At 38.1% G+C, this 20519-nt stretch overlaps 1 protein-coding gene across 1 annotated transcript in view; it reads right to left on the bottom strand.

Annotated features, from left to right (window-relative positions):
* Positions 1-20519, bottom strand: part of ttn.2 (titin, tandem duplicate 2) — a 195235-nt gene that overhangs the window by 110340 nt on the left and 64376 nt on the right. The window contains exons 61-92 of the mRNA XM_016293855.1: positions 14719-18516; positions 13648-13926; positions 12955-13518; positions 12388-12669; positions 12018-12296; positions 11646-11927; positions 11260-11538; positions 10874-11161; positions 10503-10781; positions 10125-10406; positions 9753-10031; positions 9365-9643; positions 8902-9180; positions 8510-8797; positions 8063-8341; positions 7687-7968; positions 7288-7569; positions 6925-7203; positions 6561-6839; positions 6184-6471; positions 5786-6064; positions 5242-5523; positions 4532-4810; positions 4152-4433; positions 3764-4042; positions 3370-3657; positions 2995-3273; positions 2621-2899; positions 2240-2518; positions 1840-2127; positions 1430-1717; positions 874-1164 (exon numbers count right to left, since the gene is read on the bottom strand). Coding sequence (XP_016149341.1) covers positions 874-1164; positions 1430-1717; positions 1840-2127; positions 2240-2518; positions 2621-2899; positions 2995-3273; positions 3370-3657; positions 3764-4042; positions 4152-4433; positions 4532-4810; positions 5242-5523; positions 5786-6064; positions 6184-6471; positions 6561-6839; positions 6925-7203; positions 7288-7569; positions 7687-7968; positions 8063-8341; positions 8510-8797; positions 8902-9180; positions 9365-9643; positions 9753-10031; positions 10125-10406; positions 10503-10781; positions 10874-11161; positions 11260-11538; positions 11646-11927; positions 12018-12296; positions 12388-12669; positions 12955-13518; positions 13648-13926; positions 14719-18516 — 12819 coding nt within the window. The remainder of the gene's footprint in view (positions 1-873; positions 1165-1429; positions 1718-1839; positions 2128-2239; positions 2519-2620; positions 2900-2994; positions 3274-3369; positions 3658-3763; positions 4043-4151; positions 4434-4531; positions 4811-5241; positions 5524-5785; positions 6065-6183; positions 6472-6560; positions 6840-6924; positions 7204-7287; positions 7570-7686; positions 7969-8062; positions 8342-8509; positions 8798-8901; positions 9181-9364; positions 9644-9752; positions 10032-10124; positions 10407-10502; positions 10782-10873; positions 11162-11259; positions 11539-11645; positions 11928-12017; positions 12297-12387; positions 12670-12954; positions 13519-13647; positions 13927-14718; positions 18517-20519) is intronic.

Here is a 20519-nt window from a genome sequence, read left to right as displayed (position 1 = left end):
CCATGTTAAAATTTTACAGCAGAAAAAAATATGTATACAGCCTGGTACAAAAAGTGGTTTTGGTCTATATAGCTAATTTTTCCTTTCATGACAGCTGTGAGGGGGGTGAATTTTTTTATAACTCATCTGTTTAAAATCTATAAAGCCTTAAAGTTCTGCATAATTAAGGCCGTGGCAACTTGAGTGACAGGTGGATTGCAGCTGTTGTCACCACTAGCCGTTTGTCTGCTGTCTGTTAGCAGTCACATCACCTCAGCTAATTCCAGCTGCTGATCTTGGCATCTCTACCGTGTTGGTGCTTTTTTCGGGATTATTTCATACAATTATCAAATAATATGGCTTGCTGTGCAGTTAATTGTACTAACAGACCGTCCAAGAAGTCTGGGCTCCATTTTTTCCGGTGAATTAAATTCTAATATAATTAAATTTATTCATTTATTTAAAATAATTTATTTATTATTTATAATTTTATTTAAAACTTGACTACACTCCAGAATCCGACAGACGGTGATTAGCTGTAGTCTGAAACCATAGACTGTATAAAAAAGTAGCATACAGCATTAGCTTCTTAGCCTGAGCTAACTTGATCACGTTGAGCTAGGCGGGTGTGGTTTCAGCAACCAGGCACCTCAGCTCCACCCACGTCCTGCCGCTTTGCCTATTTTCGATTATCCGGGAGTGACGTGCTGCCAAGATGGCGACAGCCGGCTCCACCCACTTTGGGTTTCAAAAATGCTCTTTAGAAACCTACGGGTGACGTCACGGACACTACGTCCATTGTTTTATACAGTCTATGTTTTTTTTTTTTTACAAGCACACTTACAACTGGACAAAGGAAATAAGAAAAGCTTGACATAGAAACCAGCTGTATACCTGTAATCTTAACGGACACTTCATAAGAGGCCGTGCCAGCTTCATTGGAGATTTTGCACATATATGTTCCACTATCTGACAGCTGAGATTTTTTGATGCACAGGACAGCCAGGCTGGTCTTGAAGGTTACATCATAACAGTCAGAGGTGAAGATTTCCGTGCCATCTTTATACCAGTTGACAGTCAGGGGCTGTGATCCAGCTACACGACCCTCAATCTTCACTATTTTGCCCTCAGTGTCCTCAATAGTTGCTGAAGGTTTTTTGGTAAAACTAGGTGGAATTTTGCGTTCTATAGGAACAATAAAGAGAAGTGTTGTTAGACAGTACATACATGATAGAAAAAAAGAGGTTCTTTTACCTAAATGCATAGAGCAAAATGAAGAGCAAAAAAAAATATGCTCAACAGTGCCACCTGTTGACCTACTGCAAGCAAAGAAAAACATGAATGCAAAGGCATGACGAATGGAAGACAAAAACATAAAAGAAATAAAGCACCACAGGTCAGTCCCAAGACAATGAAGACACAGTCACACTGAAAAGCGGTGACCAAATACCTTTCACAGAAACGTCTGTAGAACAAGAGTCCTTCCCAATATCATTACTAGCATGGCAAGAATAACGACCAGAGTCTGCCTTATCAGCTTTCAAAATTGTCAAATGTGGAGTGTTATCCACACATGATATCTTATAATTGCCCCCTGTGCGGATGTCTTTGTGATCCTTGGACCAAGTAACTTTTATTGGCAATGATCCCGTCATGTGGCATTCCAGTTCGACAGTATCTCCCACTGTCACATCCACAGGTATGAGCTTTTTATCAAACACAGGTGGATATCTTGGCTCTGTAGAGTTAAATAGAGATAACAGCACAATTGTATAGACATGGTAATACATTCAATTCAGTGTGTTTCACAACACAGGAAACAAATGTAATCAGAGAACAATATGAAAGAAATAAACAGACCTTGAAGTGTGAGCTTGGCTCTACAAGAAGCAGTTCCAACACTATTAGTCGCAATGCAAGTGTATTCTCCAGAATGTCTCATTTCACCTTTGACTATATTTAGGACAGCAGAGTTATCGTCAAAAAACATTGTGTATTCTGAATCGCTCCTAAGAGCTTCACCATCTTTGAGCCAAGAGATCTCCATAGGAGAGGATCCTGCAACACGACACTCAAACTGGACAGGATGTCCTTCAATTTGCGTAATGCTAGTAATCTTTTTAGGGAAAGACGGTGGTGTTTTCACATCTGAAAAGAAAAACATTTAGCAAAATACATTGATAAAGGTTGCACAGTGCAATCAAAACATTTAAGACATTTAAGAGATAGATTCAGAGCTTTGAAGAGAAATTAGATTCACCTTGTACAGTTAAGAGGCACCTGGAAGAGGCAGATCCTATGCTGTTTTCTGCCTTACATGTGTATTCACCAATGTCAGATTTGGCAACTTTAGCTAGTTTCAGGCAGGCAGTGCCTTTGAAGAACTCCATCTTACAGGTTGGAGAAGACCGCACTTTGCCATCTGCCTTGAACCATGACACTTTAATTTCAGGAGTGCCACCAATCTGGCATTTCAGACAAACTGCATCCCCTGCAGTGACCTCCATGGGTTCCAAACTCTCAATAAAGATAGGTGGTTCTAAAAGAGACAAAATATATATACATACCATGAAGACAAGCATGCACATTTTGATTTTGTCTCACAGTAGCTTATATTGAGCAATTTTACTCAATAACAAACCTAAGATGGACACTGCTGCTTCACAAGTGTCGTGTCCAGCATCATTGGAAACCTCACAAGTGTATTTTCCAGCAGCCTCTTTATCACTGTTTAGACACTCGAGGATGCAGGAGCTCTCAGTGGTTGTGATGTTGTACTTGTAAGAGGAGTAAATCTCCTGGCCATCTTTATGCCATTTCACAAGAATCTTTGGGCTTCCCGCATACGTACATTCAAGTATCAGAGACTTGCCCATTTCAACAGACAGGTTCTTGAGCTTCTTGACAAAGTGTGCAGCCTCTGAATGAAAGATGGCATATATATGTGAGACACAAAGCTCCGCTTTAACAAGGATTCAAGAAATAGTTACTCATATTAACTAAATTAAAACTAACCTTTAACAAAAAGGTTCACTGTGCAGTTTTCCTTCCCTGCATCATTAATGATCTGGCAAGTGTACTCGCCAGCATGAGATTTATCAATGTTGTAGAGCTCCAGAATTGCATTATCTCCTCTTAAAGCAATCTCACAGCTTCTCCCAGACACTATTTCCTTACTGCCTCTAAACCATTTCAGTTTCATTGGGGTACTTCCTTGAACGGTTGCTGTAAAGGTGACATTTGTGCCTGGGAGGGCTTCCACCGGTTGAGGTGTGGTCACAAAAGAGGGGGGTTCTATAGCAAACACGACAGGAAGAAGGTTGTGAAACATGCCTTAACCACTAGATTTACAATTATTAATTGTGAATTATTCTACACCCAAACACCAACCTTTAACAACTAAGGAAGCGGATGTCTCTGCCGTTCCTGCACTGTTTACTGCTTTACATTTGTATGTGCCCGAGTCTGAAAGTTTCAGAGTTGGCACTTTCAATGTGCAGGTATTCTCAGCGAATGTAATCTCATAGTTCGGTCCACTTTTAATCTCCTCTTCATTATGGTACCAAGAGATGGTGAGAGGTGCAGACCCTGAGGCTTTGCAGTCCATTTCAACAGTTTTGCCAACAATATTCTGTGTGTCCTTCAGTTTTCGTGAGAACGAAGGAGGAACGATTTTGTCTGTTTGACCAAAAACAAGATTCTCAGCTTTTGGCTTCACAAGAAATTACATGTAATTCTAAGATTGGAACAAATATTATATACAAGGATATTTAACATTACTGACCCAAAACAGTGAGGTGCATTTTGCAGCTATCACTGCCAACTTCATTCTTGATTTCGAATGTGTATTCTCCAGTGTCACTTTTCTCTGTTGACAATAGCTTAAGACTGGAGATCATTTTTGAGAAGGTGATTTTGTATTTTCTGCCTGAAGACAACTCCACACCATCCTTGTACCATTTTGGTTTAAGTTCTGGAGTTCCAGATACAGTGCATTCTAAGACTGCAGTGTCACCAGCGGTTACACTGATTGACTCTGTCTTATCCACAATTGCTGCAGGTTCTAGAAATTTAGAAGTGTCTTTATGTTAATTTACATAATACATTTTTAAAAGAGATATATGCTTAAGGGGGGAAAACATTTTTTTTAGGACAGTTAGAAACTTACAAACCTAGGACAGTTAGGTTCGCTGTGCATTCAGCAACTCCAGCATCATTTTTGAGCTGACATGTATATTTTCCAGCAGTGGTAGAGTCAGCTTTAAAGATCTTCAGGGTGACCTGATTATTCTCAAATATAATTTTCCTGTTGTCACCATCTCTGAGAATGTGGTCTTTATCCTGAACCCAAGACACAGTCATAGGCTGCGAGCCTTTAACCGTTGCCAACAAAACCACTTCCTCACCAGAGATGGCTGTAATGTTGGATAATTTCTTCACAAACGCTGGTGGTTCTGAATGTCAGGAAGAGAGTCATCAGAAAGTCAGAAAGTGTTAAATCATTTTTTGGAAAAGTATTTGATACTTTTATTTGAACTAGTATCTTACTGACCTCTTAGCTTTACAGTGCCCTGGCAGGAATCACTTCCTACATTATTTGATGCTTTGCACTCATATTCCCCTGCATCTAATGCTTCCAGTCCAAGGATGTGGAGAGTTGCAGAGCATCCCTCAGACACAAATTTATACTTCCTACTCTCCTTTAACTGTTTTTTATCTTTAAACCAGGTTATCTCAAAGGGTGCTGAGCCTTTCAGCTCACAGTTAAGACTGGCATCTTTGCCCTTCAGCCCCTCAACTGGTGTTGGCACTTTGTGGAATGTTGGTGGTTCTACAAAAATGTAATTCAAATCAAAATGAGCATTTATGCATATTGCAATCAATGAATAAATCATTAAATCAATAAATCATATCCTCTGAAGAGGGTTATCATCAATAACTAAAACTATGAAACTGAAATAAAATAAATATTAGATGGAAAAAAACTAATTTGATTTTAACTGGCTTGGCAATGAACTGAAACAAGTTTAAATTGAAGCACTAAAATTACTAACGGGGAAAAAAACTAAAACTGAACCAAATAAAACTGAAATAGAAATAAGTAACAACTGAAAAAAAGCAAATTCATAATATTAATAGAAATTATAATAGTAAACAAATAATACTAAATAACACTGCTTCTGAAACATAGTCAATTAATGCTCATGTTGAAAAAGGCACAAGCATTAAACTAGTAAATGAGAGATCCATCCACTGTCTAACCTTTGACTGTGAGTGTGGTACTGCAACTCTTAGTTCCAGCATCATTCTGGACTTCACAGGTGTAGACTCCATTATCCTCAAAGCTGCACTTGAAAATTTCAAGGACTCCCACAGAGTTATCGAAAGTCATTCTCATGTTGCCACCATCGCTGAGTACAGCGTCATTTTTGTACCAGCTAATTTTCAGAGGAGCTGTGCCAGTAACTTTGCATTCAAGCTGGAGTCGCTCTCCCATCTTCATGATTTTTGCAGCTGGCAGTTTCTGTACAAACTCTGGAGGTTCTGTAAAACCAAAATTACAACATGTTATCATAATGATTAATGCAATATATAAAATGGAGCACTGAGGAAGAAGATGGCAGATGACAAGAGGCACATGATGGCTTAAAGAGAGTAAAGCGTAATGATGAACAGTAATGAAGTAAGATGATGATGAAAGGCAGGCAGACAATTTATGTAAGCAATACAAGAGCATGCAAATGGTGAAGCATGAAAAACAATGATCATGAAGAGCGCTGATAAGAGTACTTAAAAGATGTCCAACCTTTTACCAACAAGGTTGTGGTGCATTTAGCGGTACCAGCATCATTGCTTATTTGACAAGAGTAAGTTCCACTGTGTGATATTCCAACGGCAAAAATATCTAGGAAGCATGAGAGGCCTTCCAGGCCAGTAAAACATGAAGGTCCACAAATCAGCTCAGTGTCATCTTTGAACCATTTCACTGTGAAGGGAGATGTTCCCTTAAAGGTACTCTTAAACCGAACAGTGGTATTTGGTATGACAGCCTGTGATTCTGGAACCAGCACAAAGCTTGGTGGCTCTAAATCATTAATGGGAAAGAAAGACATATACATCTGTTAAGAAACTGGCAGCCATCAGAGACCTTAAGATATATGTGAGAATGAAATATGCTACTAAATACTACAAAAGCTATCTGACCTTTCACCCTCAGTGTACCACTGCATTCACAACCGCCTGCTTTGTTTGTAAGTTTACAAGTATACGTTCCAGTGTCGGCTTTCTCTAAACACTCGATTTCCAAAGACACGCTGTTGTCATCCTTAAGAAGTTTATGTTTGGTTCTTCCTGACAGTTTAGTCCCGTCCTTCATCCACTCCACAGTTATGGGGAGTGAGCCAGATATTTTACATCCAATTTGAATATTTGTGCCCAGAATTTCCTCCATCTCCATCAAAGGTTTAATGAAAGATGGGGGGATTATTTGCTCTGACAAAGACAAAGAAATGTGAAGATCATAAAAATCACTAAAATTCATCCAATACTAATTGTTTTATTAATCAAGAATAAGCACTAACCTAGCACGTTTAATGTCACTTTGCACTGGCAGACACTGATGTGGTTGGAAACCTCAAACACATAAGTTCCTTTGTCTTCCAACTGGACAGACTGAATTTTAAGTTGGCTGACATTATTGATGAAGCTTAGGCTGTGCTGTCTTGAAGGCATAACTTCATTGCCATCTTTAATCCATTTGACTTTCAGTTCAGGAGAGCCTGTAACTTTGCACTCAAAACTTACTGGATCTCCAGCAGTGACATTAATCATCTCTGGCTTTTCAATTATCTGAGGTGGCTCTGGGGATAATATAACAAACATATTTATAATAGCAAGTCTTTAGGAAGGACAGCTACAAAAAAAACACTTGCAAAAATAACTAACCTTGAACCACAAGGGTAGCAAAACACTTTTCTTGCCCTGCCTCATTCACAGCCTGACAGGTGTATCTTCCACTGTGGTTGGACTCACACACAGGGATTCTCAAAGTAGCAATACTGTTTAAAAATGTCCTCTCAATTGAAGGATCCTCCAAAATCCAGTTTTCATCTTTCTGCCATTGTATGGACAGAGGTGGTGAACCTCTTACAACACATTTAAATTCAACCTTTTTTCCAAGAACTGTGACAACATTCTCAATCCTCTCCACAAACGATGGGGGCTCTGATAGATAATGTGAAATGTTAAATAATATAAATAGAGATAAAATCATAAATATAAAATCTATTAAACATACTGAATGCTAACCTTTTATGCTGAGTGTAGTCTGACTTGAACAACTCCCAACTTCATTTGCTACAATGCACTGATATTCTCCAACATCTAAAGCATCACATTTCTGTACATCAAGAGTCATTATAGAACCATTCTTCTGCAAAATCACATGCTTGAGGCTTGATTTAATGTCCTTTGAATCTTTTTGCCAGGTCACCTCAAAAGGAGCTGTGCCTTTTACCTGACATTCAAAATATGCATTTGAGCCATTCACAACCTCAAGAGGACTCAATGGCTTGACAAGAACTGGGGGCTCTGAAAAAAGAAGAAAGCTTGAAATGAAAACAGTTTAAAATCTATGTTCTAGCCAGACATTTTTTGAGGAATCATATCAAATAACTTAAACGCCTATAAAATGCACTACATACTAACCTTTCACTCTTAGTTCCATACTACAGCTCTCACTGCCCGCCTCATTCCGGGCTTCACAGTAGTACACTCCACAGTCTTTGATATCACTGCTACTTATCTCAAGCCGTGCAAGAGAATTGACAAAAGTCATTTTATGCTTGTCACTTGGACTTATTTCATTCCCATCTCTGAACCAGTATGTGTCTATCTCTGGAGTGCCTGTAATCTGGCATTCAAAAACTACCAATTGGCCTGGTTTTACCACTGTTACTTTTTCAGGTTTGCGGGTAAATTTGGGGGGTTCTGTAAAATTAAAAAGAAAGAAAGAAAGTACTTATTTTAAGCATTTAACAAAGGTTTAGGGGGGAAAGTAGTTATAAATGATTTTTGTGAAAACCTTTCACGAGGAGTGTTGCTTGGCAAGCATCTGATCCAACATCATTACTTATTTCACAGACATAGTCTCCAGAGTCGGAAGGCTTAGCGAAAAAGAGCTCCAGTAAGCTAAAGGTGTCATTTTTCTGAACAGAACAGTCAATCCCAGATGAAACCTCTTTCTTATCTTTAAACCACTTAATGGTCAGTGGTGGCGTGCCAGACACAAGCACATTAAACTGCACTCTGGATCCTGGTATAACGTCTTGTGATTCAGGCTTCTCAATGATTGCTGGAGGTTCTGAATATAAAAGGAAGATTTAAGATTAAAGTTTAAATTAAGTTAAAACTCACTGAAAGGCACAGCATGAAACAATAAGATGATGTAACAAGATATAAAATACAGTTTGCAACTTTACAAACGAACAAATTCAATTGTTATTTATAAAAGCCAACGGTAATCGCAAACCTTTGATCTTCAGCGTGCCCGAACACTGAACAGTGCCTGCTTGGTTTTTAGCAATACAGGTGTAGTTGCCACTGTCTGAGCTATCAAGATGACTGATTTCCAAAGATGCCGCACTCTCAAAGAATATGCATTTGTGCTTCTCATCTGTCTCGATCTCCTTATTTTCCTTGAACCAAGTAACAGTTATGGGAAGAGATCCAGAGACCAGACATTCCAACTGTGCAAAAGATCCTTTTATACTCTCCATGTCCTTCAATTTTCTTGTGAAGGAAGGTTTGAATATTTGATCTGTTACAGTGAAGGGAAAATATAACAGCTTCAATCTGAGTGTTGATCTAAAAAGTCAAATTCCTACAAATCTATAAATGGCTATTTTTTTCTACCATACTAACCTAAAACAGTCACAACTGCCTCACAACTGCTTCTTCCAGCATCATTTGAAATCTCAAAGATATATTCTCCACCATCACTTTTTTCAGCAGAAAGAATTTTTAATATGGAGCTTGTATCGGTGCTCTGTACTTTGTATTTTTTGCTTGATGTCAGCTCTTTGCCATCCTTTAGCCATTTTGCTTTAAGAACTTTAGAACCAGAGTATCTGCATTCTAGAGTGGCAGGATCACCTACTGTAACACTGATGGACTTGGCTTGCTCTGTGATGTTTGCAGGCTCTGTGTATAGTAGAACATGTATGAATACATGCAAATAGGACTAAATCAAAAATAGCAATATTTAGCTATAACATAACTAAAGAATAACGTGAAAATCTGATGATCAGAAACTGTGTAAAACGTTAGTGAGGGGGAAAAAACTATATTATAAATATGTAAATTAGCATAAAAAATTACTACACACCTTTTACCGCCAATACTGCTGTACATTTCTGACTACCAGCTTCATTCTGTGCATGGCAAGTGTACTTTCCACCATGTTTTAACTGCACACTAGAAATGTATACCACTGCTGTCTGGTTCTCAAAAGATATCAGAACATGCTCAGATTCCTTGATCTCATGGTCATCTTTCATCCAAGAGACGGTCATAGGCAATGACCCTTTCAAAACACACTGCAAGGAAACCTCACCACCAAGCAGGACATTTGTATTATCCAACTTCTGCACAAATGATGGTGGCTCTAATTGAAGAATATAAAATGTAGGCATGTTGTTAGCACAATGTTTACGAACATCACTGTACCTTCACTTACATATACACAAATCCAAGAATTTCTTCTTCTTACTAACCTTTCAGAGTAACATGAAAATCACAGGAGGTCTGCCCTACTTCATTTCCTACAGTGCACTGATATTTGCCAGCATCCCCAGGTTCAAATTTCAAAATCTGAAGAGCTGCTACATCCTTTGTCAGGCTTATGATGTGTCTTCTATCATTTCTGATCTGCTTTGAGTCTTTGAAACAGGAAATCTCAAAGGGAGCTGAGCCTGACACTGTTCCTTCCAGTGCAACATCTGTGCCTTTAACAATTTCTTTGGATTCAAAAGGTTTCACAAATTCGGGAGGTTCTGAGATAAGAAAGCACCAATTAGCTAATGAAGTAACCACCATGAAATGACTTTAACATCCTTAAAAATTAAGGTGATCAACTTCAAACAAACCTTTGACTGTAACCAAGCAACTGCATCTATCGCTGCCAGCTTCACTTGATGCTTGGCAGATATAATCTCCACTGTCTTCAACACAGCAATTGGAAATTTGTAGTGTAGCAACTGAGTCGATGAAGGTCATTTGGTATTTATCATTTGAGCTAATTTCAGTTTCATTTTTATACCATCTAATAGTGATCTCTGGGCTGCCAGTGACTTTACATTCCAAAGTTGCAAGACTCCCATTCAATGCTAGTTTAGTCGAGTCAAGTTTCATTACAAATTTTGGAGGTTCTAAAAAAAGAGAATAACACATTAAGATGAATTAACTGAAGAATTATTCAGTAAAAAATAATGGAAAAACAATTCATCAAGAGTAAGAAAAAGCACCTTTCACAAATAAGGCAGCTGTGCATGAGACCTTTCCAGCATCATTGGAAACTTGGCATGTGTATTTTGCAGACTGAGATGGCTTCACAGAGTGCAGCTCCAGTGAACTTGAGTTGGCTTCTTTCTTGATGAAGCAAGTTCCTCCAGTTAACATTTCTTTGTCTTCTCTGAACCACTTAATAATAAAAGGTGCTGTCCCAGTGAATGCAGCTGTTAGGACAACTGTAGTTCCTGGTATAACATCTTGGTTTTGAGGTTTCAAAGAGAAGACTGGGGGTTCTAAAGTTAGTTTGAAGAGGGAAGAGATTATTTTAACAACCATATACAAAACAATCATTTTCAATCGATAAGATATGATTGATTATTCTAACCTTTAACAGAAACAGTTCCACTTGTTTCACTGTGTCCTGCAGCATTAGTTGCATGGCAGGTGAAAACCCCAGCATCTGATGTCTCTAAATCAGTTATTTTCAGTATTGCAGTGCTTTCCTGCATTTCTGTTTTATATTTTGTTCCAGTTGTAATGTCCTTTCCTTCTTTGAACCAAGATATCGTTATAGGTTGGGATCCTGACACTTTGCATTCCAACTGAATAGTACCTCCAACATTACCATCTACCTTCTTAAGTGTTTTTGTGAAAGTTGGGGGTATTATTTTATCTGCTCAACAGAAGTAAAACACCATTGTAAAAAACATATATATGCACACACACACAAAAACGCAAAATGAAAGATTATTTTAAAAGAATAGCACTAACCAAGAATAACAATCGAGCAAGAGCATTGCTCTTTTCCAACCCGATTAGAAACTTCAACTTTGTATTCACAGCTATCTCCCCTCTCTGCTGAGAGGATTTTCAAGGCTGCCACATTATCTTTGAAAGAGATTTTGCATTTTCGACTTCCTGTAATCTCTTTGCCATCTCTGAACCATTTTACTTTGAGATCTGGACTCCCTGAAACTTTGCACTCGAGAGTTGCAGAGTCACCTGCAGTCACACTGATGGATGGCGGTTTCTCAACAAATCTAGCTGGTTCTTTAACAAAAATTAAATAAATCAATGAATAAATCAATGATAACAATAAAAGTGTTACAAAATACAATGTTGAATATAGTGATATGCTTCATATGTTTAATTCTAACCTTGAACTGATACAGTGGCCTCGCATTTTTGTTTTCCAGCCTCATTTTCAGCTTGACAAGTATATTTACCCCCATGGTTATTGGCCACATTTGCTATTGCCAGAATAGCAATGTTGTTTTCAAACGTCGTGGTAATATTAGGATCATCATCTCTGACTATCTCAGAATCTTTAAACCACTGAACTGTGATAGGAGCAGAACCCTTCAGAGTTCCCTGCAGTTTCACAGCACTGCCTAAAACTGCAGTGGTGTTCTCAACTTTCTTTACAAACAATGGAGGGTCTGCATGAAAAAAAGCCATATTAATTTTCACATTTAATAAAATGTTAACAAAAAAAAAATGTTTAGGTCATTGAAATTGATTGTACCAACCTTTCAATTTTGCCACTGCTTTTGAAGTTATTCTGCCAACGTCATTAGAAATGCAACACTGGTAATCTCCAACATCTGCACTTTCAAATGATTTGATTTCCAAATATGCAACAGTCTCTTTTGAGACAATACTATACTTCTTGTCAGAGGATACTGGGTTTTTATTCTTAAACCAGGTCACCTCAAATGGAGCAGTGCCTGTAACTTCACATTCCAGCTGGGCTGTGCTCCCCTTGACTACCTCCACCATTTGCAACTCCTTTTTAAATGCAGGAGGTTCTAAGAACAATAAGAGCAATAAGATTTAAGATGATTCTTCTATCGCAATGTAATGAGCAATAAATCAGAACGTAAGAATCTTGAGTATTACCTTTTACAGTTACTTGAGAGGTGCAGCTTTCACAGCCAGCCTCATTCATCACTTCACAAGTGTAATTTCCACTGTCAGACTCAGATAAGTTAATAATCTCAAGAGTGGCTTGGCCAGCTTTGAAAGTTATTTTGTGTTTTTCAGAGGAACTAAGTGGTTTGTCGTTCGAAAACCAAGTCACGTGCAGTTCAGCTGATCCTTTGACAGTACACAACAGACGTGATGACATTCCTTGTTTCCATAAGATCTTAGGCTCCAGCCTTTTAACAAAGACTGGAGGTTCTAAGGGTTCAAATGCAATGGAGGAAAAAAGATTTTTGATTTGTTTGCAAGAAAAAGACATGTTAAGAAAAAGACAGCTTAATATAAATAAGGGACATGTGAAGGAGCACAGTAAAAATAAACTGCAATACTTTCTATGGCAAATAAGAGCAGCATCAACTGATGCTTAAGCTTTGTAAACTCTGTCTAAGAAATGCAAATGTACACTGACAGAAATTAATACCCTGACATGCAGATTTGTTTCAAATACTGCATTAACAAAGGGTATTAATCTCAAAGTCTTACCTTGCACTGTCACACTAGAAGAGCAACTGCTGCTTCCTGCGTCATTGGCAGCAGTACAGGTATATGAACCTGTATCTTTGAGTTTAGCCTTTTGAATATCAAGACAGGCTATTTTTTCCTCGAAAGCGAGTTTACAGTCCATTGTAGTATGGAGTTTCTTGCCATCTCTCATCCAGGTGATGGAAACCCCATTGTCTTCATCTACCTGACACTCAAGACGTAGTGGGTTTCCCACAGCAATAGTGGTTGCCTCAAAGCTCTTCACAAAGTTGGGTTTGTCTACAACCCTCAGTTCAGCACAGCATGTAGCTGTACCAACACTGTTTGAAGCTTTGCAAAGATATGATCCCTGATCACTTTGTTGTAAATTCAAGATTTCAAGAAAATACTTGTTCTTGTCAGATGACGCTTTGCAGTGATCATCAAATGAAATGGCAATATTGTCTTTGTGCCAGACAACATTCATTGGTTCAGAACCAGAAATAACACATTGAAATTTTGCTTGCTTTCCCACAAATAAAGTCATCGAATCAGGCTTTGATACAAATTCTGGAGGGAACATTTCTATAAAAAGAAGATTTCAACAAATAGAAATAAATAACTTTATCAACAAAGTATCAAACACAAAGCATGTCAACTCCAGAGAAAAGTCAAGACGACAAATGGACAATAAGAAAGGTATATTTTTCTTACCTGTCACACTTAGTTTAGCAGAGCAGCTGTCACTTCCATGGCGGTTTGAAGCTTTGCAGGTAAATTCTCCACTATCAGCGACTGTTGGGCTAAATAGCTCCAGAGATGAGGTGTGAAGACGACTGATAATCCTGCATTTGTCACTATGTCTGAGCTCAGAACCAGACTTCAACCACTTGAAGGTCACACCTGGAGCCTCCTCAATCTCACATTCGAACTTTGCAGGACTGCCAACACTGACCTCCAGATTTTTAATTTTGTGCCTGAAAACAGGTGGCACTGAATCGTGCACACAGACAAAAAGCAAATTAGTACATTATATTTAACATGTTTGCTGACAAGTAATGAGTATGAGCATGAAAAGCAGAAACCACCGATTGGCACTTTCAAAAACCTGAAATGTTCTACAAAAACAATTAGTACAAAGTTTAGCAGCTTAAGCGGCTAAATGTAACTATTCACCTTAACCATCTTTAATTTTTACAGATATGGTATTTTCAAAAAGTGCCAATTTCTGTGGTCACTGTAATGGAACAGTAAGAAAATAAAAATTCAAGAGTGACTGTGAAGAGTAATGGTGATCTCGCTATGAGGGAGGAAAAAACATTGAATAAAGAGTGAAATAATGACTTGACATCCTGGCATGCATGCAAAAAAAAAGATCAATTATGAGGTGCTCAATGACTGATGAAGAAAACAACAATGGAGTATTTCATAACCAATTCCCAGAGATGAATAAAATAAAAAGTGGAAAATACTGCAGGAGTGAAGGAGGAGATGAACGTTGGAATGACACTGAGAGATCCAGCAGGTTAAGGGTTGATGTGAAGAAGTGAAGACATGCTAACATTTTCAGTGATGTGAAAATGGTGGCAAAATCACAGAATTGTGAAGATGGTAAGAGAGGAAGACATTACGAAGGTATCTTCATATGAAATACATAGATCTTTTCTATTAGTTGGTGTGGAGATATTGAGAAAGCATGTCTGATGAAGCGTGTCTATTTTAGCTATAAACGGCAAGAGTTAGTCATGTGAGATGGGATGGCAAAATAATTCCCATAAATCCAACCTCTTGAGACCACAGTGATGTGAGAGGATGTTGAGGTCTTGCCGGCATCACCTACAGCCTCACAGGTATATTCTCCTTGATGATCCTTCGTAACCTTGCTGATTACTAGTGTGTAAGTGTCGTGGTCTTTGGAACACTTGAACTCTTTGCCAGATTTAATTGATTTTCCATTAAAAAGCCAATTTACTTTCGTTACATGTCTAATAGTCAATGAGAATTTTGCCTCTGAATGTTCATCTATTTCAATATCCTCCAAGGAGCTTTCAAAAACTGGGTAAGCCTTCTCTCTAATTTCTTCTTTCTCTAATTTCATAAATGCTTCGGTTATATATTCCTCCCTTTCCTCTCTCTGAAAGACGACTTCAGTTGACCGCTCGATAGGAACAGGCCCCAAAACAAGTTCAGTTGTCATACCTTCTGCCCTTACATCCTTCTCAAGTTCTTTTACTGACACAGATCTGGTTTCTTGTCGCTCAACATGGATGGACTGCTGAATCTCAATTTTTGATTCACTTGCCATTTGAATTGTTGACTGTTGCACAAAAGCTTGCTCTTTAGCTGTTACGGACTGAAAAGAGACTTTCGCGTCAGTTTTCACAGTTGCAGACTGAGACATTGGTGATGTAAAAGGCTCTACATTTTCTGTCAATCTTACCATCTCTACCACAGGTGAAAGCATTTCTTTTGTAGAAGCCTTGGTAACCTGTAATCTTTGGGGCCTGTCAATTTGCATTGTGCCTGGCTGCTCTGAGATCATAACCTGTTGCTCTCGATAGACAATGGAGTAGAAAGCAGCTTTAAGTTCACTTCTGAGATCAGCAGTCTGGGGGTACTCGCCTTCAAAAGCAATTGTAATTTCAAGTGGGGCACTTGCACTTGTAATAAGATATGTGAACATGACATATTTGGGTTCTTTCCTTTCTTTTACCTCATGAATTTCTACAGCTCCTAGACTCTCAACTACATCTGCCAGGATCAATGGTTGGTCAAGAGCAACAGCAGCTGCAAGAGCACTTTTTAATTGGTGCTTAATGTCCAATGAATGCGGTTTTGGAGGCGAAATAACAAAAGTGAGCTCTTTGGGTAGAGTTTGGCTCTCTCTTGACTCTGACACTAAAAGAGTACCCATCTTCTGCTTACTGACAACTGCTGTGGATGTTTCAGATTGTGTAATATCCTGAGATAGCTCACCTTTGATTAGACGCTTTTCTTCCATTAATACTGACTGTCTAACAGACTGTCCTTCTTGAATTTGAACGGCGAAATCTTGTTCGGTGGCATCAAGAGCAATGCTACTCTCTGTCGAGATAGCCTTTTCTTCAACATAAATTAATTCAGATGGAATTTTGGGTTCAACTTCGCTTTTAGACACACATTTCTCAATTGTTCCTATATTCTCTGTGTGCCCCTCCTCTATATCCTGACTCTCTGACACAGATGGCACATGCATGATATTCCAGTGATCTTCTTTCTGTACTAGGGCACGCTGCTGTTTAACATCACTTACAAAAGGAGTTTCCTTTGGTAATGGCACTGGCTCTGAAAAGACTTGAAGAATGCTTTCAGGTTTGGGTTCCTTTCTGATTTCAGACTGCACACCTTTAACAGACACATCAAGATCTTTACAATAATCTGCTGTATGCTCTCTTTTTTCTTCTGTGCTTGCAGCATGATGACGGGCTTTTTCTTGTCTCTGTATCGCAATCTGTTCGTCTGGCTTTTCCATTGAGATTATCCCTTCTTTCGTCAACGTATTTTCTAAATGAACTGCCTGAAGATGCAAAGGGACAGGAGCTTCCTTACCAGGCTGAATGGAAATTTTTGTTTCTTGTGCTGAAAACTGAGAAGACTCCTCACATGTCACCATCTGTTGTAAATCCACTGACACTGTATGCTTAAGAACAGGACTTTTTTGAGCATCTGCTTTCTCTGGGCTTGGCTTCTCACTGCTAAACCTGCCTTCAGATGGAAGAATATCCTGATCTGTGATGACCTGTAAATGCAGAACTTGACCTTCTTCTCTCTGGGACGGCACTGAAATGGCACTTTCTAAACCTGGGATCAAACTTGACTGATCAGCTTGGAGTTGATGCTTTTCCTCAGCAACAAGAGCCGATTTAAATACACTATCTTTGACTAAAGATGCTGTCTCCTCATCTGGTTTGTGCATCAATAACCTCTCTTCTTTTGATAAAGTCTGAGCAGTCTCACTAACTGAAAGGACAACTGGTTTCGCTGGTTCTTTCTTCACAGATGTCTGAAAGGTGGATTCTTGTGTTGAGAGTTCTTTAGAGTGACCTTCTGTGATCTGTTGTTTCTCAGTTGAAACTGCACTGTAAAGGATTTTAACTCCCTCTTTAACCTGGTAGCCCTTTTCCTGCTGAGTATGCTGTATAACCTGTGAATGTTCTTTAACAATCGGGAGTTTTGTCTCAACTTGGTGACTTGATATCAGATACTTGGGCTCGGGAGATGACTTGATCTGTTCTGTTTCTCTGGTTGATAAAGGCTCAGCTTTGACAATCGTCAGTGGAGTTACACTCTCAGTTATGGCGGACATTACCTGTGAGGGATGCTCTTTCTCAATTTCTAGCTCTGTAACCTCAGGACTTTTGATTCGTTCAAAGTGCTGTTCTGTGAAGCCTTGGCGTTCTTGAACTGCTGAGGTCATAGTAGCCACCTGGAGCTGTTTCAAAGGGGTTGCTACCACTGGTTGTAGCTGGACTGAAGCAGATATGACTCTCTCTTGAACTTCATGAGACTGCAACACGGCAGCTTGATGAGTCACCTGCTCCTTGTGCATAGTTGCAATGGAAACATCCAGGTCATGCAGAGTATCAACCTGCTCACTCGTTACCATTTGCCTATCTTCTGTGCCAATGGTGTAAATTACCTGATGGTCTCCCTGCAAACTAGCACCTGCCTGTCCAGGTAGGCTAACACTGTACAAGCGAGATTCAGTGGCTTCCTCTTTCATGGACACCTTATAACTTTTTTGCTCTTGGACTAATTGCTGTTTATGAAATACAGAGACTTTTTTGTGGAATACTATCAGCTCAGCACTGCAACTTGCCTCCCCAAATGGATTGACAGCCTTGCATGTGTAGAGTCCACTGTCACTCTGTAGGATATTATTCATGCTAAGGATGCCAGAGCCATCTGGGTTACTTACAACAGAACAGGTCTGGCTTGACTTAATTTGAGAATTCCCCTTAAACCACTGAACATCAGGGAAAGGAGTACCAGTAACTCTATACTGAAATTTTACCTCGCTGCCCTCTGCACACTGCACAGGTTGGATTTGTGTGGTAAAGCATGGTGGTTGCCCTGGTAGCTTGAACATTTGTTCCACCCATTTTTCTGCTGCTGATAATTGACTCACTTGTACCTTTAACATTGTCTTGCAGGTGGTTTGGCCAAATCTATTACTGGCAGTACAAGAGTACTCTCCCTCATACTCTTTCTTGACTTGTGTTATTATTAAGGTGTACTCATCTTTCTCTTCTACAAACCTATAAACTGTTGAAGTAGTGATAACCTTTCCATTGTGGAACCACTGAACTTTTGGCTTTGGAAAACCAGATACTGTGACAGTAAACCTAACTGACTCTCCGACGGTAACTTCGGCAGATGTAAGCTTGGACTGAAACACAGGTTTCTCTTTTTTCCTTTCCAAAGTACTGGAAAAACGCTTTTGCTCTGGCTTGAGTTCAAGTGTTTTTGATTTTTCAGGTAAATGTAGTGATGTGCTGTAGGTTTCTTCCTCTTCTTCGGTCTTCACAGTCAAACTAGAAAATTCTGTATGAAAATAATGGGATTAAAGATTCACCAAAATATCCTCAGAAATCACAAGAAAGATAAAGATGGAGGTCATTCAGTATGAGTCAAGAAGCGGACATAATAATGCCCTTAAGAGATAAAAAAGAAAAAATGCAAAATAACAGTAAATTGTTTCATCATAATTTTATTTACTTTTCATGTAAACAGAATTACAATAAATGGGTAGAACAACACATTTGTGTTTCTAATGAAATTATGGCACACAGATTTAGTTTTCTTTATTTCTATCCATAAAGGTTTGACTAGCTCACCTGGATTTGTACCCCCAAAATTAACAACAATTGATGAAACTGAAGGGCATATAAATGAGAACACATAAGAAAACTGTCTAACCTATGTTTATTTTTTATTTTTTATTTACAACCTATTAAATTCCTTAACTGAATTACCACTACTTTTACAAAATCATGATCGAGCTATACAACAAAAACGTTAGATTATTATCCAACTCTATGCAGTCTTACTAATACTGCAAATGATGAACTTGAGCAAGGAAAATCTAGTCTCTGAAAACAATTTCAAATAAGTATTACAAACTAGAAAATTCTGTATGAAAATAATGGGATTAAAGATTCACCAAAATATCCTCAGAAATCACAAGAAAGATAAAGATGGAGGTCATTCAGTATGAGTCAAGAAGCGGACATAATAATGCCCTTAAGAGATAAAAAAGAAAAAATGCAAAATAACAGTAAATTGTTTCATCATAATTTTATTTACTTTTCATGTAAACAGAATTACAATAAATGGGTAGAACAACACATTTGTGTTTCTAATGAAATTATGGCACACAGATTTAGTTTTCTTTATTTCTATCCATAAAGGTTTGACTAGCTCACCTGGATTTGTACCCCCAAAATTAACAACAATTGATGAAACTGAAGGGCATATAAATGAGAACACATAAGAAAACTGTCTAACCTATGTTTATTTTTTATTTTTTATTTACAACCTATTAAATTCCATAACTGAATTACCACTACTTTTACAAAATCATGATCGAACTATACAACAAAAACGTTAGATTATTATCCAACTCTATGCAGTCTTACTAATACTGCAAATGATGAACTTGAGCAAGGAAAATCTAGTCTCTGAAAACAATTTCAAATAAGTATTCAAATTATTTTTCCTTACTTTTTTTCTGATCACACTTGTAACATTAAGGAAAAAAGAAATACACAAAAGGGGAAATTAATATTCATGCAATTTGAATTAAAACACTTTTTGAAAACTTTACTTTACTTTTATCTATTATTTGGGGCATGCATTGTCAAGAAATTTTATTAGATCTTTCAAAACGGTGCTTGAAATTCACCTGAACTGAAATTCACCTGAACTCAATTCACCAACAAAAAGAAAGACCCAGGACACCACAAGAGAGGAAAACAATAAAAAAGAAGACTTACTCAAGAGTAAATGAGGATCAAATCATGTCTTTTCAATAAATTAGGGATAATTAAAATATATACTAATGAAAAACAATTTTGAATGCAGATTAAGCAAAAGTTTCTATACATAATTTCACAATAATGTACAATTGTAATACATTAAAAAAATTGTGTACTACATTACATCTATTCAAAGTAAACAAAACAACAAACCTGCTTGACATTGTTTCATAATCAATTAACTTTTTAAACTGCTGTCAAATTAAAACACTTTCAACAATGAAGTTGTTTCTGTGTAACCAGCTTTGTTTTGGATAATACATTTGAATTCGCCAGCATCACTGTGAGTTACATTTGTTATCAGCAGATTGAAATGCCCTGATGCTTTCTCCTGGATAATATATCTAGCATTCTTTACTGGAGCACCATCTTTGTACCACTCTGCTGTAGGATTAGGTTTGCCGCTCACTAAGCACTGAAGCATTACAGGTGTACCTACAGCTGCAGTGACATTTTGCAGTGGGATAATACATTTTGGGGGGATTTCAGTGACCTGAAACTGAAAACTAC

The sequence above is a fragment of the Sinocyclocheilus grahami genome, unplaced genomic scaffold (assembly GCF_001515645.1).
Source record: "Sinocyclocheilus grahami isolate Dianchi unplaced genomic scaffold, SAMN03320097.WGS_v1.1 scaffold308.1, whole genome shotgun sequence".
NCBI classification, from domain to species: Eukaryota; Metazoa; Chordata; class Actinopteri; order Cypriniformes; family Cyprinidae; genus Sinocyclocheilus; species Sinocyclocheilus grahami.
Note: the sequence above shows the minus strand (reverse complement) of the source record. Positions and strands in the feature narration are given on the sequence as shown.